The sequence below is a fragment of the Alternaria burnsii genome (genome assembly GCF_013036055.1).
Source record: "Alternaria burnsii strain CBS107.38 chromosome Unknown 731, whole genome shotgun sequence".
NCBI lineage: Eukaryota > Fungi > Ascomycota > Dothideomycetes > Pleosporales > Pleosporaceae > Alternaria > Alternaria burnsii.
Window position 1 is genome coordinate 158,749 of NW_024066115.1, and position 27,367 is coordinate 186,115.

General features: G+C 51.1%; 10 protein-coding genes across 10 annotated transcripts; 7 read left to right on the forward strand and 3 right to left on the reverse strand.

Moving 5' to 3' along the window:
- Positions 1–212: 212 nt before the first annotated feature.
- Positions 213–2,987, forward strand: GT037_006708 (dynactin subunit 2; the record flags this gene model as incomplete). The annotated part of the gene is made up of 5 exons (XM_038931755.1): positions 213–274; positions 339–580; positions 629–1,051; positions 1,099–1,408; positions 1,664–2,987. The coding sequence occupies 5 exons, from the start codon at positions 213–215 to the stop codon at positions 2,985–2,987; spliced, it is 2,361 nt and encodes a 786-aa protein (XP_038785227.1).
- Positions 2,988–3,656: 669 nt separating this feature from the next.
- GT037_006709 (uncharacterized protein) lies at positions 3,657–5,702 on the forward strand (the record flags this gene model as incomplete). Its single annotated transcript, XM_038931756.1, has 3 exons — positions 3,657–3,808; positions 3,862–4,147; positions 4,197–5,702. 3 exons carry the CDS (start codon positions 3,657–3,659, stop codon positions 5,700–5,702), a joined length of 1,944 nt encoding a protein of 647 aa, XP_038785228.1.
- Positions 5,703–5,869: 167 nt separating this feature from the next.
- Positions 5,870–6,998, reverse strand: GT037_006710 (uncharacterized protein; the record flags this gene model as incomplete). The annotated part of the gene is made up of 3 exons (XM_038931757.1): positions 5,870–6,438; positions 6,497–6,711; positions 6,859–6,998. The coding sequence occupies 3 exons, from the start codon at positions 6,996–6,998 to the stop codon at positions 5,870–5,872; spliced, it is 924 nt and encodes a 307-aa protein (XP_038785229.1).
- Positions 6,999–8,106: 1,108 nt separating this feature from the next.
- On the forward strand, positions 8,107–9,268 carry GT037_006711 (alcohol dehydrogenase protein; the record flags this gene model as incomplete). The annotated part of the gene is made up of 2 exons (XM_038931758.1): positions 8,107–8,488; positions 8,550–9,268. 2 exons carry the CDS (start codon positions 8,107–8,109, stop codon positions 9,266–9,268), a joined length of 1,101 nt encoding a protein of 366 aa, XP_038785230.1.
- Positions 9,269–9,889: 621 nt separating this feature from the next.
- On the forward strand, positions 9,890–11,560 carry GT037_006712 (uncharacterized protein; the record flags this gene model as incomplete). The annotated part of the gene is made up of 1 exon (XM_038931759.1): positions 9,890–11,560. One exon carries the CDS (start codon positions 9,890–9,892, stop codon positions 11,558–11,560), a length of 1,671 nt encoding a protein of 556 aa, XP_038785231.1.
- A 279-nt stretch (positions 11,561–11,839) lies between these two features.
- GT037_006713 (uncharacterized protein) lies at positions 11,840–12,516 on the forward strand (the record flags this gene model as incomplete). Its single annotated transcript, XM_038931760.1, has 2 exons — positions 11,840–11,916; positions 11,964–12,516. The coding sequence occupies 2 exons, from the start codon at positions 11,840–11,842 to the stop codon at positions 12,514–12,516; spliced, it is 630 nt and encodes a 209-aa protein (XP_038785232.1).
- A 2,073-nt stretch (positions 12,517–14,589) lies between these two features.
- GT037_006714 (cellular morphogenesis protein) lies at positions 14,590–18,654 on the reverse strand (the record flags this gene model as incomplete). Its single annotated transcript, XM_038931761.1, has 4 exons — positions 14,590–14,717; positions 14,772–14,881; positions 14,932–15,118; positions 15,171–18,654. The coding sequence occupies 4 exons, from the start codon at positions 18,652–18,654 to the stop codon at positions 14,590–14,592; spliced, it is 3,909 nt and encodes a 1,302-aa protein (XP_038785233.1).
- A 1,621-nt stretch (positions 18,655–20,275) lies between these two features.
- On the reverse strand, positions 20,276–22,054 carry GT037_006715 (mfs general substrate transporter; the record flags this gene model as incomplete). Its single annotated transcript, XM_038931762.1, has 3 exons — positions 20,276–21,390; positions 21,438–21,795; positions 21,842–22,054. Coding segments are annotated over 3 exons (1,686 nt in total), but the record flags the coding sequence as incomplete, so codon positions are not given.
- Positions 22,055–24,240: 2,186 nt separating this feature from the next.
- GT037_006716 (uncharacterized protein) lies at positions 24,241–25,254 on the forward strand (the record flags this gene model as incomplete). Its single annotated transcript, XM_038931763.1, has 1 exon — positions 24,241–25,254. One exon carries the CDS (start codon positions 24,241–24,243, stop codon positions 25,252–25,254), a length of 1,014 nt encoding a protein of 337 aa, XP_038785235.1.
- A 262-nt stretch (positions 25,255–25,516) lies between these two features.
- On the forward strand, positions 25,517–27,357 carry GT037_006717 (uncharacterized protein; the record flags this gene model as incomplete). The annotated part of the gene is made up of 2 exons (XM_038931764.1): positions 25,517–25,600; positions 25,660–27,357. 2 exons carry the CDS (start codon positions 25,517–25,519, stop codon positions 27,355–27,357), a joined length of 1,782 nt encoding a protein of 593 aa, XP_038785236.1.
- Positions 27,358–27,367: the final 10 nt, after the last annotated feature.

The following is a 27,367-nucleotide window of genomic DNA, read 5'->3' on the forward strand; positions in this document are numbered from 1 at the left end:
TCCGTATACAAAGTTGACGGGTATGCGCCACTAGAAACGGTCGGGTTGGAAGTTGGTTACTTTCTCGAAACTTTTTATACAAGGGCCAACCCCACGAATTGCGCTAGGCCCACCTTCCAGCATCACAGCACACCTCCGTCCTCCGCATCACCGCCCTCGATAGCTGCCCGCCCGACCAAGCCAACCCGCCTACCAGAAGCTGAACCGCCAACATGCTTCTTCTCGACTACCAAAACGTGCTTATCGAGTCCCTACTCAGGGAACGAATCAATGGGTGCGCAATACCCCGCTGCCTTCCGCTCCGCAGCAGCAGCAGCCAGGTAGCTAACAGCACATAGAGGAGCTACCGCCAACATTGACCAGGTCGTCTCCGACTTTGACGGTGTCACCTTCCACATCTCGACACCGGAGAGCAAGACAAAGATACTAGTGTCGTTGCACATCAAGTGCTTTAAGGAGCTGGTCCAGTATGGCGCGCAGGCAGTGCTGGAGCGAGAGTATGGGCCTTACATCGTGGAACCCGAGTCTGGCTACGACTTCTCGGTGCTGGTTGACTTGGAGAACCTACCGGAAGAGCAGGGTACGGTGCATGACCAGACTGGTGGAGCAAGATGCTGACCTTGTGCAGAGGCCAAAGAAGACCTGGTCCGACGTGTGTCCCTCCTAAAGCGGAACGCCATGGCTGCGCCCTTCGAGCAGGCCTTTGACGAATTCCATGAATTGCAGGAAGAAGCTTCCAAATACACATCGGAGTCGGCGCCGCAGGGTGTAGCAGAAGGAGGTGCCGTGCGCGCGATCCACTACAGAGAGGAGGAGGCCATCTACATCAAGGCCAGCCACGACCGTGTCACCGTCATCTTCTCCACTGTGTTCCGGGAAGAGACAGACAGGATATTCGGAAAGGTGTTCCTCCAGGAGTTCGTCGACGCCAGACGGAGAGCTATTCAGAACGCACCACAAGTACTCTTCAGGAACGACCCACCCTTAGAGCTGCAAGGCATCCCAGGAGTCGATAACTCTGGCTCAGCTGAGATCGGCTACATCACATTTGGTACGCATTCCAAGCCCACTTGCTGTACTCCCGGCTAACTCTGGCAGTGCTCTTCCCTCGCCATCTTGCCAAGCAACGGCGTGAGGATGTTATCTCGCATATCCAAACTTTCCGAGACTACTTTCACTACCACATCAAGGCTTCAAAGGCTTTCATCCACACGAGGATGCGCAAGCGGACTGCAGACTTCCTCCAAGGTATTCTACATCGTCCTACTTGTGTCATGTTTGTACTGACAAAATATAGTTCTTCGCAGAGCCCGACCCGAGGCAGAGGAGAAGGAGCGCAAGACAGCCAGCGGTCGTACTTTCAAGGTTCAAGCATAGACAAGGTCAAGCAGTTGTTTTCAAACATGACGTGCGTGGGTCTAGTCATTCGAGCAGAGTCATTTGTATCCGGTGTGAGGTCTAGTATCGCTGAGTGCAGACCATGTAGATAGCGATTGAAACCTGCCTGAAATGCAGGCAAGAGCAAACCATTCATCATATCTTCACCCACTTGTTCCGTGTACAACACATGCCAACTATGCCATGTGGAGACTAGCGTGAGTCGCGACTGCCACTTTGGACGCGTCCCCTCGAACTCACCCAACTTGGGCCAAACAAGCGATAGCCCTCTTGCGCACTCACCCGCCATGTCTGAAGGAACACGGCCCAAGTACGACAATCTCCCAGGCATTGACACCGCCCCGGACATATACGAGACGCCCGAACTCACCGAAGACGTGTCTACAATACAAGCCTCCACCGCTGTTTCCGAATCCGATGGCGAAGGCGACGATGACGACCCCAGGGACTCGGCAGTCCGTCACCAGCGGCTCCAGCCAGACCAAGCCCGCAGCCGCTTCCAGCCCTCACGAATAGACGCCCGCGGGGTCGATTTCTCGGACAACATCACCGCACAACGCCAATCCTACCGCACATCGACACAGCGCCAGCGACGGCGAGGCGAGATAATAGGAGATGATAGCGACGAAGAAGAGGAAAGCTTTGCAAAGAAGCTGCTGCGGATCAAGAGGGAGCTAGCTGGGCTGGAAGAGGAGTACGAGCGCGGGGTGCAGAGCGGGGACAAGTCGAAGATCGAGGAGCAAGACCCCAAGGAGATGATGGAGTTGATAGCGAGCAAAGTCGACACGATATACACAGCACACAAGGGCGGTGCTCGGGGTGCACAGGCGATACTGGATCGGACGGTACAAAAGTTTGAGAGCTACAAGCCCTTTGAACCCAGCCCCAAGATCAGCGATGCCATTGCAAAGAAGCCGCCACTACCTGGCACCCAGATACAAAAGAGCCAACTGGAGTTTGTGCTGAACCAAGCGGCCGAGTTTGACAAGCGAATCACTCAGATGGAAAACAACTTGGGCCTAAACGGAAACACAATGCCGGATCTAAGCGACCATACGCCTTTCCCCGTCGCCACTACCCTGACGAGGTTGGAACAGACGCTCAGCTTGATTGGAGACGCCTCTGCCAACAATATGGATGCTGTTACGCAGAACGTCAAGAAGCTCACAGCAGAAGCGGAGCATCTGAAGGAGGTCCGACAGGAAGCTGCACAAGCTGGTTCGACTTCTGGCGACAACAAGGCTCCCATATATCCAGACCAGGATGCCAAGATCAATGCGCTATATGGCACCCTGCCTTCTGTCGACAAGCTATCGCCCATTCTGCCTTTGGTCCTAGAGCGTCTGCGCACACTGCGACTCGTGCATACAAGCGCTTGGCAAGCCGATACAGTGTTAACAGAGCTAGAGAGCAGGCAGTCGACGCAAGAACAAGAAATCAAAAAGTGGGAGCGCCAACTTGAGGTTCTGGAGAAGAAGATGAAGACGGCCGAAACGGCCATGGTCAACAACGTCAAGACTGTTGGGAATGATGTCAAGATGCTGGAGGAGAAGATGGCTAGGCTGCTTGCAGGAGGCCACGAGGAGTAAGATGTGCCGTCGCAGACTGTGGCTTCGTGGTCACCACTGCCACGCAACCTACTCAGCTGTACTGAACTCATGCGGAGATCAACACCACACCAAGCGCTCGTAACAGTCCTGTATCGAGACGCGTAGCGCTTTCGATAAACGTCCCTAGTCGTAGCACGTCGATCGATTTTGAGATACCCAATAGACAGTTGCTATTCATGACCACCTAAACAGATATCCTGTTTGTCTATACTTCTCATCATGTGAAAGCATGATGACCCAAGTTGATCTCCCATAATAGTAAAGTTTAACGCGATCGACGCCACCGGACGTGTGGTCTCCGGGTGTCGACCAACCGGAGTGGCTGGCACTCCGCACATTAGCGAATACCCATCCTACCAGTCGTGACTGAGGTCGTGGACTCTTGATTATAGTTCTGCAAGCACTGCCCGCGATCCGGCTGGTCTGTTATCGGTGAACATGAGGAGAAGGCGTCCACGCTGGGCATTAATCTTCGTGGTTATGCTGTAGTGGGTTAGGTGGAGAGATTGTGGTGTGAGGGAGGCGATAGCATCGGCGATGTTCAAAGCTTAATGCCGACTAAATTTATGCTCAAGTTTCCCTTGATTGCTCCTGCGCGACAACTGAACCTTTTCCCCGCAAAACTGAGATTGTCGCTAAACTTCTGCAATGGCTAAGCGCAAGAATGAGGCGCCTGCCAATGGCAAGGTGAAAAAGAAGAGAGCTATCTCCGATGACGAAGCGCATAAGAATTTCCGCGACGGTCTCTTCGACGGCAAGGTACTCGAGACATATACGAGCGAGTACGCCGGTTCCCAGCCGTATGTGCCAATCTCCACCTCCTTGAGCTGGATAGCGCTAATTCAAGTCATAGCTACAAACACGCCGTAATTCACAATCTCGTCGACGATACGCTCCTCCGCAATGTCCGCAACGAAATTCGCGAGCACATCCATTTCACGCCCAAAGAGACAGACATCTACAAGATCCACCAATCTGGCGATCTCGCAAACCTCGATGGTCTCCACGACAGTGCGCTCAAGCGCTTGCCTTCCCTGCTCACCCTCCGCGACTCGCTGTACTCGTCTGCCTTTCGCAAGTATCTGTCTTCGATAACAGCATCTGGGCCGTTGAGCGGCGTGAAGACGGATATGGCAGTGGTAGGTTTTGTGACTCACGATACAAGGCATTGCATTGACCGCAGCGCAGAATGTTTACACACCAGGGTGTCATTTGTTATGCCACGACGACGTCATTGGAAGTCGGCGCGTAAGCTGGATTCTATACTTGCTAGATCCCGATATCCCATGGAAGCCTGAATGGGGAGGCGCATTACGACTGTACCCAACGGAGCATCTTGAAACACCAGAAGGCGACAAAGTCAGGGTACCGCAACCAGACTTTTCCCTGTCGATACCGCCGGCCTGGAATCAGCTCTCTTTCTTCACTGTTCAACCCGGAGAGAGTTTCCACGATGTCGAGGAGGTCTACAGGAGAGGCCTGGAAGAAAAGGCAGGGGAGGATGGTGGACGTATCCGCATGGCCATCAGCGGATGGTTCCACATTCCCCAAGAGGGCGAGGAAGGCTACGAGGAAGGTCTTGAGGAGAAGCTGGCAGAGAAGAGTTCGCTTGCTCAACTGCAAGGAGGCAAGGCAGACATCTTCGATGAACCAAAATCGCATTGGGTAGACAACCCAGACTGGCAAGAGCAGGCGAAACAGGAAGATGATGAGCTGACTGAGAACGACATCGATTTCTTGATCAAGTTCATGAATCCAAACTATCTGGTACCGGATACAGTAGAGGAGTTGTCTAATATGTTCGGCGACGAGTCTTCGTTAAGACTTGCGCAATTCTTATCCAACAAATTCTCTGCGCGGTTGCGGGAGTACCTCGAGTCAAAAGACCATGAGGCAAACCCAAGCTTACCCAACAACCCACACTCAAAAGAGTCGATGGTTGGTGTCGCAAGACCACCGCATAAGCAGCGCTATCTCTACCGGAAAGCAATCCAACCGATACCAACGACACCGTATCCTGAGAACGACGGCATGACACCTTACGACGACCTCGTGGACATCCTCTTCCCACATCCAGCGTTCATGAAGTGGATCTCGCTTGTGACTGGTATCACACTGACTAAGAGCAACATCTTTGCGCGCCGTTTCCGAAGAGGTCTCGACTACACCCTCGCGACCGCATACGAAGAAGAAGACCCGCAGCTCGAAGTATGCCTGGGCATCACACCCTCCCGCGGCTGGGGTGATGAAGATGAAGAGCCTGAAGAAGCGCCTGAAGAACCCAAGAAAAACGGCAGCAGCAGTAAAAAGAGCAAGAAGAATGGTAAAGCAAAGGAGCCAGAGCCCAAGCCTGAAGAAGAAGTTGGGGGATACGAAATGTACATGGCTGGCGACGAAGACAACGACCACCCTAATATTCCTACGTCTGAGGCCTCGACCTCCACCGGTGCTGGTCAGCGTCGCAAAGCGAAAGCTGATCCTGCAATCTACAAGTCTGCAGCGGATGATGAGGACGATGGTATTCTGTTTAGCCAGCCGGCTGCGTGGAACAATTTGGCTATTGTATTGAGGGACCGTGGTGTTTTGAGGTTTACCAAATACGTTAGCAAGAGTGCTAAGGGAGATCGATGGGATGTGTGTGCCGAATATGGTGTTGAGTTTGGGGAGGACGAGGATGATGAGGATGACGAGTAGGTACGTGTCTGTGAATACGCGCGCTTAACGTAACGATACCATGAAACATGCTTGCGTTCTCGGCATGAGACGCGGCGAGACGCGTATCATGCTCCGACTATATTGTCAAAATTCCATGCTTTGCTGAGTTACGCAGAGAGGAAGGTTCTATGGTACCAAACGCATGATCAGACGAACAAGCCCGCCTCTACAGGCGCAAACTTGACTTGATCAGCCTGAATCTCCTCCAACAGATCATTTCCAGGATACTCATCCAAATCCAGATCAATATAACCCCTCGGTGCCCACTTCCTTGCTGAGATAAAAAGTGACCGCCCATTGATACTACCATCGCTCAAGATCCTCAACAAACACTGCCCTGCATCTTCTGTAGTAGCAAGCTGTACACCTGCCTTCTCCACCGCATCAAAGTCGTTATCCGTCAGAATTTTCGTGCGCACATACCATGGCGAAATCATATTGATGCGAGAACCGTAGTAGTACGCTGTACGACGCAGGGAGTGCATGATACCACGCATCGCATATTTGGAGGCACTGTATTGGGGTCCGCGTGGACAGTCGAGGTAAGCGGCTCCTGAGCCAATGAGGATCAGGCAGGTGTCTGTTTGGGAGGAATTCGGTGATGTGCCGTTTTGGGTCATGAAATAGTGCATTGCGAGTTTACAGGTGTAGAGCGCGCCATTGAGGTTTACGTCGATGATGTCGAGATTTGGCTTCTTGGGTATTTGGTTGGGACCTGTGGGCAGTTAGCTCGACGTATGAGTCCGACTGAGTTTGCGAGATGGTGGATTTACCTTCGAATGTGAATACGTCGTCTGCATGTATGATACCCGCGTTGGCGACTACATAGTCAATTTTCCCAGAGGAAGATAACGAGGCAGCTTCGCTGAACAGCCGAAGTTGGTTGTCCCAGTTTGTTACGTCGCAGTGCACAAAGCGACAGTCTTTGAGTTCAAAAGCGAGCTGCTCTCCTCGGTGGGCATCACGATCTCCGAAGCATACCTTCAATCTGTCTTTCTGTTAGTCACTCAAGGTTTTCGTGATGAGAAGAATGATAAGAAGGACCTGCCCTGAATTGACCAGTGCTCGAACATAGGCTTCCCCAAGACCACTGCCTCCTGTTTATTGTTTTAGCTATCTCTTCCGATGATTGTACTTGAAAAAGCTGTTGTATTTGCACCAGCAGATTGAAGAGTGATGCGTACCTCCGGTAACGACAGCGGTCTTTCCTACTAGATGACTGGCATCAAAATCAGTCATACAGTCGACGGGCTTCGCAGGTGAAGAGCCAGGCATCTTGGTGAACAATTCGGAGGGGATTGGATTGAATGGCAGAATGAGCAGTTGCTTCTTTCAAGACCAACTCTAGCGCCTTTAAAGGCCTACCGCCCATGTGTCAATAAAGCTGGCGTACATACATTTCACACAAGTTCAGTCAGCCAGGAACTCATGGAGTTATGGGCCCGGACCATGCACGTAGCTGACAGGTTTAGCAAGACGACCATCCAAATCGCGAAGTACCACTATCGCCTGGAGATAGCAGCATATAAACTACCAAGGAAGAGATGTCGGATATGAGGTCATGATTGGCGTTGGGATGGCACAGCAGACTTCAGGGAGGAGCAACCTGCCAAGACGCTAATGCAACCTGCTTACACGCTTAGGCAAACCCCGAATGTGTTATCCACAATCACCTTCATCCTCAACCGAAAGGTAGTTGCCTGATGCAATTGACACGCTCAGGCGACAGAAGGGAATAACCATGCCCATTTCATTCCCATCATCGCACAACTAGCGCAGCCAAGCAAGCACGATGACATACTGCCATCGGAATAACGATCGCCACGGGTACCTAGGTTGTGTACTGGTTTCGGGAGTGCCGTGCGGCATGCATTGCCCGCTGAATCATTCTGTTTATGGATTTCGAATGGACATAGTACAGGAAGAACTTGGTGATACCAATCAATATGGTTTGATCAAGCAGCCAGATCTGAAGGAATCAGGGACAAGAAGACACCAGTTTTATCACCATGCGAGACCCTATGTTATGTCCCGTCTGCCAAAAGAGTAGACAGTGAGCGCCCAACATTAGACATCGCGATCTACGAATCAATAGCAAGTAGAGGTACTAAGTGGAACGCAACCTCAACTTCAACCTTGATAGGGAAGAGAGGTATGTAGCACAGCCTAGTCATCCTTCCATTATCTCCGACCGTTGGCATGCTAGCTGAGGGCCACAATTCCCAGATAACATCCAAACTCATGGGATCTTGGCTTGACGATGATGTCCTGATTGATTTCGTCATGACAGAAGAGATCTGTATAAGAGAGATGGCTGTAATGTGTCTGCCACAACACTATCACACACTCCATCTTCGATTGTCATCACAACTTTGTCGGTAACATGGCTTCGAATATTACAGCTATGATGCGCGCAGTCGCACAATTCGGTCAAGCCCTCAATGTCTCTGTCGTCGACGTCCCCGTTCCGACCATCCTTAATGCCATGGATGTCATCGTCAAGATAAACATGACAGCCATCTGCGGGAGCGATATGCACACCTATCACGTGGAATCAGGCTCGCCTGAGCAACCATACTTTTACGGTCACGAAGCTATCGGCTACGTCACAGAGATAGGGGATGCCGTCCAATTTCTGAGCGTGGGTGACTACGTAGTCATTCCAGACAATCTAGACAACGGACACTGGACTCAGGAGCCTGATGTATATGATCCGCCGCTGGGCTTTGGCGGCCTAGTGGGGGAGGTACTTCCTGGTGTGCAAAGTGAGTCTCCCTCAAACCCCTCTTATTAACCTTCAGAACAATATGCTGACTCAGACAACAGCGGAGTATGCCAGAATCCCGTTCGCCGGCAACTCGTTGATTCCAGTCCCTGTCAACGCATCCACAAGTGAATTGACACTCATCGATTATCTGTTTGTTTCCGATATCTTTTCCACTGCTTGGTCTGGTGTCACTTGGTCCGGATTCACACCGGGAGACTCCGTTGTTGTCTTTGGAGCCGGGCCAGTCGGTCTCCTGGCCGCGTATTCGGCTGTTATTCGTGGTGCTTCGCGCGTCTACAGTGTCGACCACGTGCAAGACCGCTTGGACCTTGCTGCATCCATCGGTGCTATACCAATTAACTACCGCAACTCATCTGCAGTCCGTCAGATCATGCAGAGGGAACCTGGAGGTGTCCGGAGAAGCGTTGAGTGTGTAGGCTTCGAAGCTGAGACCGCAAACGGCACGGTTGACTCTTCCATCACCCTACGCGAAATGGTTCAGGTAACGGCACCCGGAGGTGGTATGGGTATCGTCGGTCTGTTCAACGACACATTGAATGACTTCAGTATTGGCACGGCTTATACGAAGCAAATTGCTATCAACGGCGGTATTGTGCTTCCCCTACAGGGTGTTGCATCGGAACTGGTACCTCTCATTACTTCTGGTCGGGCTCATCCTTCGTTCATTGTCAGCAGCATCATTGACATTGAAGATGCGCCAGAATACTACGCGCGGTTCAGCAGGCGTGAGGAGACGAAGGTCGTCATAAGGCTTTGATCGGTCCACGGGCGTAAACAGGTAAATGCAGAGACAATTGTTCTGCACTGAACCTCTCCAGAGAGTAACGTCATTATTGTATCGTAGTAGTCTCCAGCTATGCTTGTGTAAATGGTTATTACTCTCATCAGTAGCTGCTGTTGTCTGCTATTTAGCTAGCACTATCGCTCCTGCTAGCGTTTTTGAGTCAGTTGCTTCGTGGGAAATGAGATGATCCAAACCAAAAACCATCGACTGAATCAGCGAATGTTGGCATAAGAATTTGGCCTGATGCGAACGCGACTGCGCCGAAGATGCCCGACATCCGCATGCCTAGCGCGTCAGACTGCAACGAGTGCGTCTACGGACGACTACGTGCCTCTTCCATCCTTCCTCAACCTCAACGCCACAATTCAGTCCATGCAGTAAAACCTCCTGCTCAACAGCATCGAGTTTGCGTCCGTAAGATGCCTCCGTCCCGTTGCCGAGGTCCAGCCCCACATCTCCCCACATCCATGCTATCGCTCTGGGGAATGACGCGGGGTGGCCAACGACGGCAGATGTTGGGTGATACGTAAATTGGCGTACCTCCCAAGATCTTGATTAGCAGTCTCGGAAGACGACGCGGAGTAACAAAGAGCAATGTCAGCCGACGAGAATAACCTACACCATCCTACACTAAGGCGGACCTTGCGTGGTGAACCTTCAGCATCGACAATCCAGTTTCGCAACCTCAAATACGCATCAATACCAGCAAGATATCAAGAACCGATTCCTGATGATAAACTAGAGGTTGGGAAGGACGGAGTCTACGATGCTACCCAGTTCGGTTCGTCATGTCCACAATTGCATGGAGCTCAAGCATGGGATTTGACCTTGATCGGAGACGCTGTCTTACCTTGCGGCCATGGTCAAGGGAAAACAGAAAGTATGAACGAATTTGATTGCTTGAATGTGATTGTCACAGTTCCAAAGGGTATTCAGAGCAATGAACAGAGCAGAAGACGAGGGCTACCAGTATTTGTGTGGGTACATGGAGGCGGTCTCAGCATCGGATCGAACAGCTGGCCACAGTATGATCTACGCCGTTTGGTCGAGCGAGGTGCAGAAACTGACAAACCCTTCATTGGTGTCTCGATGGACTATCGACTAAACATCTTCGGCTTCCTCGCTAGCGATGAGATTGGCGCAGCCGGCAATATGGGCTACAAAGATCAGGTACTAGCTTTCAGATGGGTGAAAAAGCACATTGCTGGGTTCGGAGGGGATTCCAACAACATCACTGCTGCAGGCGAGTCGGCGGGAGCGATATCACTATCGACTCTACTCTGCGCCAATGTCGGGCAAGAGGGACTCTTTGACCGGGTTATCATCATGAGTGGGGAAGCCACATTGCGTAAATGGAGGAACAGATGGTGGCAACAGAAGATGTACGAGGATCAGTCTACCTATCTTAAATTGGATGTCAAGGACACCGAGAGCAGAAAAAAGATCCTATTGGACACCGATGCGGAACAGTTGGCTCAGAAGCTACCCTTAGCTCAGCAATTCGCTGCGACAGTCGACGGCCGATTCATAAAGCGTGAAGTCACGATCGAGACGATAATGGATGGATCAAGCGCTATACATAAGCCAGCCTGGTGCAAAGAATTCGTAATAGGGGACACAGAGCACGATGGCCTCATCGTTATCGGGCGACTCCTTGCTCAACCCGATAGCCATGGGCGTCTTAGGAAGGCATGTCAAACTCATCTGTCAGCGGCTGAGACGCACGAACTGTTGAAGGCATATCGTCTTGATGGCGAGTTTCCCAGGAAAGACAAAGAGGACCGCATGTTAATACTTGGATCTGAATTACGCTTCTATCTGCCTGCGTTGGCTGCGTACCGAGGATGGAAAGCTTGCTCACCACCAAGACCTGCTTCACGATACCACTTCCACGTCCCTAACCCAATAGAGGGCCCCCACAAAGGCCTTGCAGCTCACGAGCTCGACGTCGCGTATCTCCTGCAGAACTTTGACCCCCACTTCAGTGATAAAGATCGAAAGATAGCACGAGCCATACAAGACCAGTTCATCAAATATGTTCATGGCGAAGGGTGGGTTGAGAAGGGTAAGATGGTAGTATTCGACAAAGACGGTTCAGTTGAAGTAGACGACGATAGATACGACGAGATGTATCGCAGTGGAAGAGGAGCATTACTGGAGAGTATTGGGATGCAAAAGTTATGGCGTGTCGCAGAAATGTGGCAAGGTGTGCGTCAGGAAGAAGAAGAACAGTACCTTAGTTCCTCTGGCGATTCAAAGCTATGATGAAAATGCATCTGAGTATGAGCAGCATTTTTCCGATCTCATCATGACTAGTTCACTCCTGTGTGTTGGGGCCAAAGCTTACTTACATGGAGGGTATCTCTCGTTCTACGGCGTGACGTAGGAAACACTCGCCTATTCACCTGACCCAGGTAACCATATTTCTCTATCGTTATCGCACAAACTGCAGTATAAAAGGGTACTAGGGTCGCACTCCCTATTCCAGTTCCCGTGAGCAACGATTTACCATAGTTGATCTCTAGCGCCCTCTCGACATAAGACATGAAACTTCCAGATGGCAAGACGCTTCGCGCAGGGGATCATGTTTCACGAGATTCGCAGGAGGAGGCAGATGCCATGTAAGTCATTCTGCCCTTCCCATCGGGCCCTTGGCTCACCATCCTAGATTCCTACGGAACCAAGAAGCTTCACCACTGCTGCAACTACCTGGAGAAATCCGCAACAAAATCTACCGATACGCTCTTGGCAGTCACCACATCTATCTGAACGAGCACTATCACAATTTCAAGAAGATTGTTATCCGAGGTGTTGATGGAAAACGAATATCCAAGGATGACCTCTTCGCACTTGGCTACACTTGCCAACAGATTCACTCGGAGTCTGCGGTCTTGCTCTTCAGTCTTAACGAATTCTTTAGCTATTTTTGGTCTATGTTCGAAGTTCAGAGATGCGAATTGTTCACGCCGAGCCAGCGCAATGCAATACGTAACATCAGTGTTACGATATGTTGCTTCAGACACTTCAAGGGCAGTGATATAACTATCGCTAACACGTTCGGTGGACTGGAGCGGATTACACTGGTGGCTACTGCAGGTCTGTATAATACAAACCTGGGAGGCGATGCAGTGAACATTGACAAAATAAAACGGGAATTATTCCAGCTTTTTGGTCGCGAGATGGAAGTTATCTTGAAGACTCGAGGTAATTTATACAAGTAGTAAGCAAAGGAATCTGGTGCTCTGTTGAACTGGGCTCGGATCATGCGCCTGGCCATTGTTCACAACGAGACAGAGAGCGGTAATTCTCAGGCATCTATAGAACAAAAAATGACATTTGTCACATATGTTACGTCAACCATCCCAAAATCAAGTTCCATCACTCTAGGCTTCTTGTGTCTCGGGAGCAACGGACTGGGGGCTGAGCGAGAAAATGCGCCAAAGCCCTGTCTCGTGCACGCTCTTACATGGCACCTACGTTTTCACTTCCCTCCACAAACAATCAATTGATTATGTAAATACAGAGCACGTTCTGTTTATGACAAAGCATATGCTCTTTTAAGCCTTGCACAGTTTTCGCCGCACATTCTAATCACTTTCCAAGATGCCAGCTTCTGGAGATCTTGCAAGCTTTGACAGCCTCCGGTCTTCTGACATTGGCGTGCAGGCCTCTATGGATATGCTGCGAGTGCACTGATCGCTATTTGGACCTCTACAATCTTCAGTCGATGTTGCGAATACCCTCGAGCCGGGCTTCGAATGTCAGCCATACATTACTGACGGTCGTTTCCACCCAATGTCGACATTTTCCGCAACAGACCCACCAGTCTCGTCTACCGACGTCGATGTCGATGTCGATGTATTTGAAGAATGGGAATACGAATGAGAAACAGAGCATCAAGATGACGATGAGGATGGTCAAAAGTGGATCGAAGACAAAGATGATGAAGGTCGGAAGCTTGTGCGCTGCTGCGGCATGGCTCGTCCACAAGTTCTACCGTCCCTCAAGGTGCTACCTACCACGCATCGTTTCGTCACCATACACGACTACATCGCCCAAGTTCACGCTCGGCTCCAAACACTACATACCAGCGCTTTGGAGGCTATGGGGGAAATGAGTTCTTCTTCGACAAAACTTTACATCGATTTGCTATCCCTGAGAGTTCTCAACTTGGAGGAGGAAATTCGAGCGGACGCCATGTGGAAAGTGCCCAGTTGGTTAAGGAACATGTAAGACGACGGAGAGAAAGTATGACGGTCTCTTAGTTACGCTATTAGACCAGGGCATCCACAAGTCAATAGTGTCCTCCACGCTTTCCAGTACATTTCAGGGTCAGTTCCTATGCTCCCGCATTCATGCTAGCCTCATTGTACCTATCTAGACACACAACTCAAGCTCCCGGACGCCGTGTTGAGCTTCAAAAGAGCTCTTATCGTCTTTGAAGTTCGTCGTATTCTCTATGTCGTAGGTCTTCCATCTCAGTGGCAAGAGTCAGTGTCGCATGACTGTTGAGGTCTAGAGTAAAACACATCCTAAAGGTACCTGCTATGTCTCCTGTTGGTAGGCTAAGATGATGGAAGACTGTGTATACTTTTACTTTGAGTATGCTGCGATCAAGGCACAAGACTGCGTACCATAATGTATACTTGTTATCCATGCGTCGGTGTATGTAGGAAATATATTGGAAGGTTCGATATCTCACAAACGTACTCCTGAAGCTCATCGTTGCATTCCATGTTGCCGCACCAAAAGCACAAAACCCAGTAAGTACTCCTAGAGTATATTATGGACACTAGGGTACATGCACCTCAGTAAACTTCTCCACCTCTGCCTCATCCTCCAGTCCTCCCACCCTCAACTCACTCCAAGCGTGAGTTAGCACGCATCCAACATCTTCCTTCCACCATCATTTCCCTTCTAATTACGATTCGACCCACTGACGAAGTACACATTACTGAACCGTATATCTTCAACGCACGCACAAGCTCACTAACACGTAAAGAAAATGGATGCTCTCAGTGTCATCTGCAGACACCCAGAGCAAACACCGATGCAAGGGAAAGTGGAGACAGGAAAAAGGCAATGAAATAATGGTGGGCTGCGTAAAGCGCTAGCCGCGTGGTATCAAACACACTGGAAGAGAAAAGATGCAGCGACCGTGTAGCGGTCGACATAGAGCCAAAAAACAACTAAATACCCATCGATAATCGCAAACAGTACGCGCGAGTCCATCCATTCAGTCCATCGCAAGCGACCGAACGAGAGCGATGCAGGCAGTAGTCGAGTTGACAAGCTCAGCGGATGGGAACACCTGTAAAGTAAACACGGGGTAGCCCGTTGGCGTGGAAGCGATCAACCTCATGGACATGATCCTGGAAAACCATTTCCTCTGTAGGATCCAGCCTCAGCAGTAGTGACTGACCTACGCGATTGTCAACAGATTGTACAGGTCTACTATCAGTCGTAGCGACCATACAGCCATTGTCCGTGTCCTGAGGTGCCGAAACATCAGCTTCGGCAACTACAAGGCCACTGGATGTGCCTTGCCATGTCTCTCCATCGGTATTCCTTGACGTGTCAGGAGGTCTAGAGGTGTTTAAATTGCTGGAGCCTTGGGTCCCGACAGGGTTCCGAACAATTGCTCCGGCGGTAGCCTTCCTACGTTGCCTAGCCGGTCTGGATATGATGTCGGGGCTGGGGAATAACCCAGTCGCTTCTTGCGGAACCATTCGATTACTATGCCGATGACCACGAGAAGGAAGGTAAGGACTAGGGCGATGGCGAGGCCAATGAGGACAATGGCCCATAGTGCGAGGTGCTTGTCTAAAACTCGTTAGTATACCAGGTATGCACAGGATTGGCTTGAATGACTCACTGGATTGTGTAAAGAACGAGTTGGGGTTCTCCACAAACACAGAGGATAGGCTTCCAGGCTCTGTCGAACCATCCTGGCCCTTAGTAGCGAGAAGAAAAGGAGTGAGCGTAGTGCCATTAAAGAGCACAGCAGATGCTGTTCCGAATGTAGTAACATTGATCCGACCCATAAGGAGGAGATCTTGATTGCGGTCGATAATGTCGGAGTTGCCATGGTCTTCAGACAGAGTGAGGACCTGAATGCCGCGGATGTCTGTCGTTTCGCCGAACATGGACCCATCAGCAGGCACCCACTTGGTACCATCGAATCGCTGCAAGTAAGCAGTGCCGTCGCTTCCGGTACCAGCGGCCCAGAATTGGTCTCCGTCGCTGTTGGCGATGGTGAGCGCAGTGACCGGACCAGGAAGGTCATTGGCACCAGGGACAACAGCAAATTGCCTGCTTGATGAGTCGTAGGTAAGGATCTTGGTCTCGTTGGTGCCTGAGGTGAGGTTACCAGCGATGAGGAGGCTGTTGTCGCCAACCCAAGTGAGAGTTGAGACGTCGCCAGCAAGACCGTTGCCGGGTGCGGTCCATTGGCTACGCTCGGTGTTCCAAATACACACAGCAGCACAGCTTAAAGCTCCAGCTGACTGGAACTGACCTGCGACAAAAATATCTTTGGACTTCGGTCGTGGGGCAATGGCGTTTACGGTGACATTGACACCCTGAAGCGGCGGCGGCTGGATACTGGCGAATGCGTTGTTATTGAGGTCGTAGGCGACAATTCCAGCAATGCGATCGTTGTCAAGTTGACCGCTGATCATACCGCCGGCATACAAGACATTGTCAAGTACAGCGACAGCTGCAAAGGTAGAGTTAGCATCGAGCTCGTTGTCAAAGCCGGTCACCTTGTCGGAGTCGTTGCCATCGATGATGATGAGATTAGTGATGTTACGATCATCTGCGCCCGTGGTTGCAAAGTGACCGGCAAGGATAGTCTTGTTCATGCCATTCTCCTTGTAGAAAGTACCGGTACGAACTCCGGTCGTGTTCAGGTTTTGTCCCTGAACAATGGCTCGCTTGCGAGAAGGAGTCTGCTGCTGCTGTTGTTGTTGTTGTTGCGCTTGAATTTTGATGGGGAAGGCCTGGAGTGACAAGTCATCTCCAGTTTCTAGCTCAGCAGTACCACTTGCAAGGAGGGCGCCAGATGATACCGATCCGCCAAACCAACGTTCGCTTCCGGGGACATCAGCGAATGTCATCAATCTGCCGGACATGGCGAGAGAGTGGAAATCGAGGTTGTGCAGCCAGTTGCTACGAGAAGGCACCCAGATGGCGAAGTCATTAACGCTGGTGCTGGGGTTATCGCCAAAGCCATTGACCTGACTGAAGAAGCCGCTGACAGCGAGGACCTCCTCAGGAGTGTTAACCGTGACGTTGAGCGAGAATGGTACCAAGTACAGAACGACACCGTCAACACCGGCTCCAAGGGGTTGCCACTCGTCGTTGGTCAAAGCAGCGACTCCACCCAGGCCTGCTACGTTGTTCTCTGCAGTGTTGGTGAAGTTGCCACCAACGTAAAGCGTACTAGCGTTGTGGAACATTGTCATGACCTGGTTGTTGAGTCCCTTACCAGGAAGTGCTTTGGGTTGCGCTGATCCCTGTGGAATTGCGAAGATGTTGTTGCGGTCATCACTGCTGTTGAACGATCCGCCGACATACAAGGTCTGGCCACCCGTGGTGACAGTGGTAATAAGAGCCTTCTCGCGTGGAGCAAGGCTGGCGCCGGCAGCGTTGATGACCGAATCCGCAAGGTCATCTGCATCTACAGTCTGACCAGGTTTGTATTCGAAAAGGCCGTTTAAGTTACCGGATGTGGCCTTCAAAAGCGTGAAACGCACCCTCTGTGCGACAACAGTCAAGGGACCAGGACCTTGGTTGCTTGCGGGCCGAAGGATCACTTGTGGACGGGTACCATCGGTGGCATCGATGTATCCGTTGTAGACTTCATCGTACTTGTCGAAGTTGTTCGTCTGCCACAGCTCATGGCCGGGATCACTCTGCCCGTCCATTGTTGTCGTAACATTGACTCGACCACGGGTGCCACAGGTGCCGTCGCCCTGGCATCCAGGCGTGTAGATGGTCACTGAGTAGTTGCCAGATTGTTTGATATCGGGCAAGAAAGTAACGCTTGCAGCATCAGGGTTGATAGGTGAGCCCTGTAGAGTTGTGGTGAGATACTCGGAAGAACTGTCGTGCGATGGGGAAACCTGCCATGATCCAGTCGTGGTCGATTCCGACCTGGACGTAGTAGGACCGCAGTTTTCAGGCTCATTGAAGTCGTTAACTGCATAGGAGTACATGGCGTCTTGGAAGAGCTGGATGCCGTTTAGACCGCCACCTTGGCCCCACCAGTCCGAGATGTCAATCCTGAAGGCATTCATGCCCACGACGTTGACAAAAGTGAACTCTTGCGCAGTGGTGTTGCCCTCGGGTAAGGGGCATCTAGCGTCGCAGAAGGCCGGTCGTCCGCTCTCGGGGTCGGTGTAAGTCAGGTTCAGGATTCCACCGTCTGGGAGAGCTGTGAAGCGGAAAGTCTTGCTACCACGGCCCTGATAGTCCGTGTTGTAGAGCTTCATGCTCGTTGGCTCGAAACCGAAGCCAAAGTCGGCCTTCCAGAATCCGGGTGCTCCGTCGGAGAGCAGCCATGTCGAATCGGCGCCCTGTGTGGAGAAGTCGGGTTTGCATGCGATGCTCTTGGGATCCGAGAATCCGGGCTGGCCAGAGCTCGTCTGCGCGGAGATGTCTGCGTTTCCAATGGGGATGATTTGGGTGTTGTTCTCGCTGGTCACAGTCGATGCATTCATGCCGCCCAGGCCGTTGAACTCTCCTCCGAATATTATGTTGTCATTAGATTGGATAATCGAGTTGATGGGGCCGTTGAAGCCGTTGAATGACAGGTCTTCCCAGCCGTTCTTCCAGATGAGTGCGTTTGATGAGTTTGCGCCTTCCAGACTGCCTCCTACATAGACTTGACTACCAGCTCTATCGCAGTAGAGTGCGTTGACGGATCCGGTGAGGCCTTCCAGTGCCTCTATGTTGCCGTTGGCAGGATTGAGCAGCGCAATGCCTCCAGGGGTACTCAGGTCGTCGACACCGGTGAAGTTGCCTGCAAACATAATTCGCTCTGCACCATTTACCTGGAGGGAGCACATGGCCTTGATGTCGCCATCTGTGCTGTTGATAGTCGCGAATACGCCATTGGGATAGCGTGTAAGTAGGGCTCCGGAGTGGCCAGGAGTATTCTGATTTTGGCCTTCATACTGGTATAATGATATTGAGTCAAAGTCTCCAGCGAAGGCTATCCGGCCTAGATCGTCAAGGTTGAGGTTGGGGCTCGGAACAGGCTTGAAACTATATGCGGTAGCTTGCGATGCCACGAGCAGCGAAAGGGTGAGCTTGCCGGCCGCCGTGCGCAGAAGGTCAGCGAATGACTCCTTCATGGCAGCGATGGGCAGCGAGGTCGCCGTGAAGAATAATGTGTGTCAAGAGAGTGTCGAGGGCGACTATTATGAAGAGGTAGCCACGGCAGGCATGGGAACGGGTGTCGGTGGGTGGGGAGGCAGGTACGGTTTGCTCAGGGTCGTCGCGATCGCTGTATCGGGCAGGTTGGAGGATCTGCAGGTCGCGGTATCGCTGCCAATTAGCCTAGGGGAAGGCGCGCGATTGCCTCTCGAGTCGATTGTACACGGCAGGTGCGAGAATGGCGAGAGTCGGTCGTTGCTGCGATGGAGGCGTTCACGGGTGAGGAGCTGCCGGAAGGAGCTTTGCTTGGCGCGCAAGTGAATGTGACGGTGACGGTGATGGTACCGGGGGGTTGTATTAGGTGCAGTCTGCTGGATTGCTGCTTTCTTTGCTGGATTCTTTCTGAAACGAATGACTGAGGTGAGGGATACGTGTGCGTGAGGGTGTCTGGGAGCCGGCTTCCCGCTGTGGCACTGCTTTTTGGGAAGGGTTGTCAGAAGAGCCGTCAATCGCGTCCAAGGGAAGGGGCGCCCGGGGCTGGAGCTGTGCGCTGATGAGGAAGTTGCCAAGTGCTGACGTGATTGGTGGAGACAGTGGGCTAGTGGATCCTAAGATTGAGCTTGCAGTAGCGTGCATGTGCGAACTGCGACGATTGAATATCGATTCGATAAAACAGACACGTTCAATTCAAGCATGCAGGGTATTCGCGGTAACGTCTTCTCGAGTCTCCTCGACGACGGCCGTTGTTGGGAGCAGCAGACCAGGACGCGTCGATTCTTGCGCCGTCGTCATCCAAACTCGCCCCTTTATCCCAGTACGAGTACCTCGTAATGCCCGCTATATAGCCGCTGCAGGGCGGTGCGACTAACAAGTTGACGACGCACCATCCCGTCATCGTGGCTGGGGTAGTACCATGATCTTGTGCAGTATCCAAATCATCAATCGTCTTTGTGTGACCATGGTCGCACATGCTTTCCACTGCTTTCACCCTTCATCGACCAACCGCGTTGTTCACTAACATTGCTCTTCGGCGCCTTTTCTTCTTACACCCGAGACTCCTAGGCGTTTGGCATTGATGCCTCAGGCGCCCACAACTCCACCTTGAACATCGTGAATGCAGCGACAATTGCAATTCAAATTCCATCATGGCACAAGGTCATTGTCATGTACTCGTGCATCACTTTTGCCACATCACTCAAACTCGTTTGATAAGATAGGCTGATGATGTGATCGCCATGTATTTTCTTGATCGTGACGCACGGCCGCCTCTTTTACCCTGGTCCATATCGCTGTCAACGGCCACGACGGCGTGTTTCACCAACATATCCCGGCCGCTCCTGAGACCCAACCGTTATGCTTGACCCGGTCGAGCAAAGTCCGACCCGTCCGTACCAAAAATACACCCAAGGCCTTCTTGGATCTGGACCATGGAACGCGTTTCGATGCGAGGCAATGACAACGTTTGTAGCAAGGTAAACTATACATTATCGTACTGAGAGATATTGTCGTCATGTGTCCGTCTATTAGAACAACCCAAACGCCGCGCTGATGCTTATAGAAACAACAACTGCTCCATGCCGGCACTCTGCCTTCTTACATCATCGGCTGCTCCTTCTCGACATCCCCAACCTTGTCCTTGTCTACAAATCCCCTCTCAGTGTCCATAGCACCATTCATGTCGTAGGCTCTGATGAACCAACTGCCAAGGAAGGCCACCGCACTGAATACCAACATGACAATCCAGATGTATTTTAGGGCATCCGTGTAACTTTCCCTGAGCTGATTCTTCATGTCGCCAGCAGGCATTTCCTTGATGATTTGGACCAGGCCTGCTGCGTCTCGAGAGTACTCGACTGCCAGGTCAGCAAGAAGAGGGTACGTGAGCATCTTCTTTTTCATCTGGTTTTGAAAGATGACGCCGCCAATGGCAACGCCAAGCGTTTGTCCAAAAGCGCGGAAGAAGGAGAACATGTTTGCGGCATAGGCTTGGTCTTTGGCAGTTGCTGAAGCCTGTACGGCCAAAGCCATGGCAGGGAACAGAATACCCGTTCCCACACCACCAACGAGGTTCAGGAAGATCCAAGAGACTGTCGACGTGTTGGGCTTGAGAATGATGAGGAGACCCATACCGAGTGTAGCGAGAAACCATCCGGCGCGGTTTGCCCATCGGTAATGTCCCGTAACTGCAATGGCGATACCAGTTGCGACTGACGCTGGGGCCACGGTGAAGGTCCAAGGGAACATTGCAACTCCAGCAAGTATCGGACCAAAACCTCTCACTGCTTCGAAGTAGAGTGGCATGTAGTAGAGGATAGCCCACAGTATGATTCCATGAATAACCGTAGAGACGTAAAGTATGGCGGCTGACATGTTCTTGAACACCGAAGTGCGGATGAGGGGATTGACGGCAAAGAACTCGATATACACAACGAATGCGACCATACCCGCGGCGCAAACGATGAGTGGTACAAGCGTACGCCACGAGTCCCAGGGATACTGTACTCCACCCCAGGTGACAGGAATCAAGAAGCCGGTCGTGGAGGCGAGAAACAGCACCATGCCAATCCAGTCAACTTCTCGAAGCTTGACAAGGAAGGAGCCATGCTTCTGGTTGAGCTTGAGGAAGACAGTGATCAAGGCAGCACCGAGACCAAGGAATGGCAAGTTGATCCAGAAGATCCAGCGCCAAGACACGTTCTGGGAAAACCCACCTCCTGTGTAATGTTAGAACAGATCTTGAGATTTAGCATGTGTGACTCACCTAGTAGAGGCCCTGCCACTGTGCCGATTGACCACATAGCCCCGAAGAAGCTGAACCACTTTCCTCGCTCTCGAAGTGGTACGGTGTCAACTACGACCATTTCGGTCAAGCAGATAATGCCACCGCCACCAATTCCTTGAATTGATCGACCAACCAGGATAACGGTAAAGTTATTGGCCACGGCGGGGATGATGGAACCAGCTAGGAAGAAGCCCAGACTGACATAAATAAGTGCTTTGCGCCCAAAGATGTGTGAGAACGATCCGAGGACAGGCTGAAAGACAGTCGATGTCAACAGGAAAGAAGTTCCGCTCCAGAAGGCTTCAATAGCAGATCCGCCCAATGCTTTAGCCATAATCTAAGAACTTTAGCATGGCGAGGAATAGTTAGTCTGACCAACTTACTGGCAGCGCAACCGATATCGAAGTTGCATCCAATGCGGCCATGAGTGTGATGATACAGAGACTACCAAAAGCAGCCAGGAAACGCCATCCAGGCTGAAACTTATCGGGCTCCTGCGCCCTCAATTCTCGAGACGCTGAATCACTTAGAGGATCTGATTGAGGTATCTCGGGCTTTAGTTCATCCCCAAGGGATTGCGAAGAAGGGTTGGCCATGGTATGGTGGTTATTGAATAAGTTGCGGAAAAGGCGAGTTCAAGTATGTAAGGTGGATACGAGGCTGACACAGCTGAAGTCCAAGAGGCTTGCTATGCAAATGCTGAAGCTGTGGTTGTTCAGCTGATTATTCTCCATGGCGCAACTATCAGTCTAGATATATTTGTGGCATATCAGGACTGCGAGACATGACGGACGAAGACATCACTTCGTCGGCATAAAGTCAGCGCGCTAAGATTTCATACACACACGCACCTCGGGACAACGTTGAGTGTAGCATTTTCCTACCTGGCATCTTACTTCAGCCTCAGTTCTTCGCACTAACCCCTTTGCTTCATTACGTCGCGATAAGCGAAGAGGTGGACAGTGCAGCAAGACTTTGGCTTACAGTCATCCCAACGACACGGCCAGAATCTGTAGACTCGTCGTCCGAACCAATAGCAAGCAGTCTAGAATGGCTCGTATCGGGCTCAAAATGCGATATGGCGTTATGGCGCAAAGACGTGCAGTGCACATGCGATGCCTAATGACGAACCACACCCAGTGCTGAGGCGGGGAGTTATTCACCCGACTTAGGCCAACCTAAACAGGCGGACTTTCGAGTCTCCCCGATCAAATCACAAAAATGTTGTTGCCTAGGAAGACAGATGTCCATCTTATCAATCATGGCGTTGGTGAGAATGAACAAACTAAAATGTGTAGCATATCGATGTACGCAAGGAGCAGTGCAGATCATGGTCGTCGAAGGGCGGTCCTCGGCCCTGGTTGAGCGCTAGTCACAGATCCGGCGCATAGGCTTGGCATTGCTGAGATGAGCAAAGTGACGTGTGCATTGTTCCCACCAACTTCAGCCAACAACGGTGAACATGTCAGACTGGCCAGTATACCACCTACAACCACGAGTTAGTACTGAACAACGCACCCTCACCTTTGGAAATTAGCGTTCGGCGATGGCTGAATTTAGATGTGACCACAAGAAGCCAGTAGGGTGCTGCCCAGATGTGCTTGGGGACCACAAGTCCGCGCTCCGGACGCCGTGGTGCCTCACCGATTGAGAAGCAATGTTGATAATTACGACGGACTGGCAACAGAGCGACCATGTACAGGTCTTGCTTGGGCCAAAGCGTGGCTGCGTTCGTCCCGCAATCTCCAAATTGGAATTGCTATTGACCTTTGTTTTGCGATAGGGCACCCCTAAGCGAATCCGCTTCTGTAAATCAACACGCGTGATGCTCCATACCTTCTTCTTTGTTTGGAAGTCTTCTGGAAGGCTTTTAGATCGAGTACTGTGTTTTATCAATTTGTAATTGCTCACGAAGACCGAGGAAAAGCGAGAGCATCTATCGTTCCTTGTCAGTCATCGCGTTTCGAAATCATCACTGCCCAAAAGCATGGACAGAACCGTAGGATCCTTCAAATCCTTCATCCAAACAGTACCACCAAATCCAAACACATGGAGCGACATTTCACCGTTGTCTCCAAATGACCAGACATTACCACCATTGTTTGTGCCACCGAATCCGAAGCCGAAAGATAGCGCTGTTCATGTCACGTCCTGGAGAGCGCCTACTGATTGGAACCTAAGCTCTCCTAGTCAGCCCTCTCCGAAGAATCCAGTCTCTACAGCTCGTAGATTCTCTCCACTGATCCCAGAGCCTTCTCCCAGTACCTGCAGTTCAAGGGCAGAGTCTGGATCCTGGCCACTCGAGACGAGAACCTTTGAACCTCCGCGACTGCAGCAAATACATTCGATTCCCGAATGCAGACCAGAACCACCACCACGCTCGACAAGACCGCCTATCCAGACACCCTCACTTGAGGGAGACTCGAAGTTTCTTCTTTCGCCTATCAGAGACAATCAACTTGTGTGTTCTTCAACTAATACTGAGGCTGCACATCTGGTTTCACACTCCCCTTTGGAGCCAGGACTTCAGATCTGGGAAAATCCTTCTGCAGATACAATATATCAATTATCGGATGCATCGAGAAGAGCGAAAGCATATGTATCACTGGGAATAATGCTGCCAAGTGATACTAGAACTGGATGGCAATACTGGTCTTCCACCCCGCACGTCGACAATACTGCAGAAATATCCCGATCATTGCAAGGCAAGACGATCCCACCATTATATCGCACAAGCCCCTTCATGGACGATGAATGTGAAGATGAGGAGCTGAGTGATAGAATGCAGCTTTTGAGCTTCTCGCAAGATTATCATGACGTGCTGGCGGATCAGTACCATGAGTGTAGGGCTCCACGGCCTCGAAGCAGCTCGTTGAGTGCAACTTCATCGGGATTCTTTACCTGCGGCTGCATATCCCTTCCAATCTTCCGATCGAGAACACATGAGCTGATACCAGAGCCCTTAGCATGGGGAAAAGGCTCCGGCTGGCGATCAAAGCACAAGCAATCAAACCGCTGGACATCACTACGTCAAATTGATGGAGAGGGTAGACGACGATCTGTTGACGAAAACCTACCGCCGCGTGCTACAGAGGGATCGACATATCGACGTCGAAAGCGCATTCCTGACATAATGTCTCATACAAAAGTTCTGAGAGGGAGCAAACGACGTGCTGGGTCTACGGAACTGTCTGAGCGCAGAGACCTTTCCCAAGCATCCCGAAGACTGGCTTCAGGTTCGTCTTCACAGGGAAATGGCAGTCTTCTGATCCGACTTCCGAGAGGATTTGCCTTGGTGCGCCTGTCTCGAGCTACCACATCACACTCTGAGGCAACGTACGACTACGATGCTACCACGCATGACGATCACCGACAGAAGTCCAGTGCAGTGTCTGATTACCCGTGGCGGAGGTCATCTTTCTACAATTCGTCTCCACCGTCTTCTCCTTTCCCTTACGACATCCCACCGCCGCTTCCGGTCAATTTAGTGAATATGTCGAAGTCTCGACTAATTCGTTCAGCATCGCAGGCTAGCGAAATGTGGACTGAAGAGAAATGTAACAGTATACTACCAGACGAAGAGACTGTAAGTCGTGGCCTCATGGATAGAGCACGGGATATGCGCGACGCCTGGCGGAGGCATCAAAGGGAGGTCAGACATGAAAAGATCAAGCAAAGTATTAAAGTACTTGGCCTGGTGGAGCCGGCATCAATAGCAGGCTATACGAAGTCGTGGGGTATGCGATTGGGAGATGTTCCTGGCGACGAAGATAGAAGCACGAGCTACAAGGCTTAGAGATCAGTACACACGTCAAGAAGTAATGTGTTATATATAATTACCGACGAGAATCTGCAAGATAATTTCCAAGCTTTGCATCACCCAAGCATCAAGCTTGTATCCTCACATACATTTAGGGCTTGAGTTTGAGCTAAATCCGCCAGAATCCACTTAAGCCCGGAAACGATTAGTGCGTGGCGCCCACTCCGTTCCGTTTATTCCACGTACGCACCTACATGCACGCTGAATCTATTCAGCATCAACGTCATCCCTTGGCGCAATGCAGACACTAACCATACCTGCTTCTGTCAGTAAACGCAAGCAGGCCTGTAAAAGCTGTCGGCAGCGTAAAAAGAGATGCGATGTAAGTCCACACCATCGTCGCACGTTGGGTGAGAGCTGACGATAAGTCGCTTACTGTAGGCAGAACACCCGAGTTGCTCCTTGTGTAGGAGATGGAATCTCAAGTGCGAGTACTCGTTGCCGAAGCTAAATCGAGACAACTACATACCACCTACAAGTCGTTTAGAGCATCATGCACCAGCATCACCAGCATCTACTTTTGGCTTCGGTCCAATACAGCTGGAATCACAAGACGTCATCCAGTTTCCCGGTGCTCGCCTTTCAACATCCGTAGCTCTCAGTATACCATACCCTACATCGGCATCTGCTGTGGAGCAGTTGGACGATACGCTGGACTTCCAAACAATAGACAGCTTCCAGCTACCGCCACATAATGTCATTTTCCAGCTCGTCGAGCTCTTTTTCGAGCACATGTACCACACTTTTCCTTGTTTCCATAGGAAGAGTTTCCTGGCGAAGTTGGAACGTGGCGACTTGGAGAAAGACGCACCACTCCTTCTGTATGCCATCTGCTGTGTAGCGGCCAGACACCACCCTGGACAGTCCATTCAGAAGCGCTCGAGAGACTGGTACGAGCAAGCACGCTTCTCTTACGAACTCACCAGGCGAATACCGGAGCATCCTCTGCACACAGTTCAGGCCGTGTTACTTCTTGTGTTCCATGCTTGGACTATCGGTGACTACTCTGCTAGCTGGCTTTTCTTGGGAAAAGTTTGGAGACAGGCCGTCGTGCTCGGCCTAAACTGTATGGATGCTAACGACCATTCATTGAATGCGAGGATTGACAATGAGAACTCATCTGTTTTTGGCAAAACAGAACCTCACTCGACAGTTGAGCGAGAAGAGTACCGAAGATCACTTTGGTTGCTGTTCATAATGGATCGGATGAATTCATGGCCAACAGGATGGCCAAACGCGATACCGGAGATGCAGTTCAAGGTCGATATACCGATCGCTGATACGCTATTTCAGAACATGGATCCAGACTTGAAAGTCAGCTCTTTCAACAACCTGCCATTTACCAGGAACCTCTCGCGTCTCATAGACTCGGTAAAGGCTGCAGAAGGACCACTGAACGTCTTCCACTATGTGATCGTTGCACATGTCTTACTCGGTCGAGTTTCTGAACTACTGTATTCCCTACACAACGCTTCGGACAGCCTCGAATACGCTGAAGACTGTACTGCACTGGACAATATGATTGTGAAATTTCGACTAAGTCTTCCGCGCTCAGCAAGTTCGGTCCTAGAAGTGCCCCCAGCTGACCGCGGTCATGTCGTTTGGCTGCATGTCATTCTCAATACCATGGCCATTCTACTCCATTACCAAAGTAACACAGCTTTTTCGATGCAGGAGGCAGCTTCAAAGTTTACATTGGCTGTAACAGCGGCTCGCAATATTGCGCAGCTCGTCAAAGATACGTCACGCATATCCATCGACATTTTGCTCTCTGCGCATATCGGATCGTCGCTCTATGCGGCAGCCATTGTCCTTGTTATCCAGTGGCGCCTGACTGACGACAGTAGCTTCAAAGAAGACATTGACTTGTTCATGCTCGTATTCGAACGCATGAACGAGGTCTTCAGCTTTCTAGGCTTGAAGCTCAAGATAGCGCTAGAGCATGACTTGCAAAGGAGCGTAGAAGACCTTCAGAGTCTACGAGAGCGTGGATTCAAGGGTATGTTGGCTGATTGTACCAGGTGGAATCACGTCAAACAAGAGGTTGAGAGAAGAGGTATCGAAGTCGATCTTTCATAAAAGGCGTCAG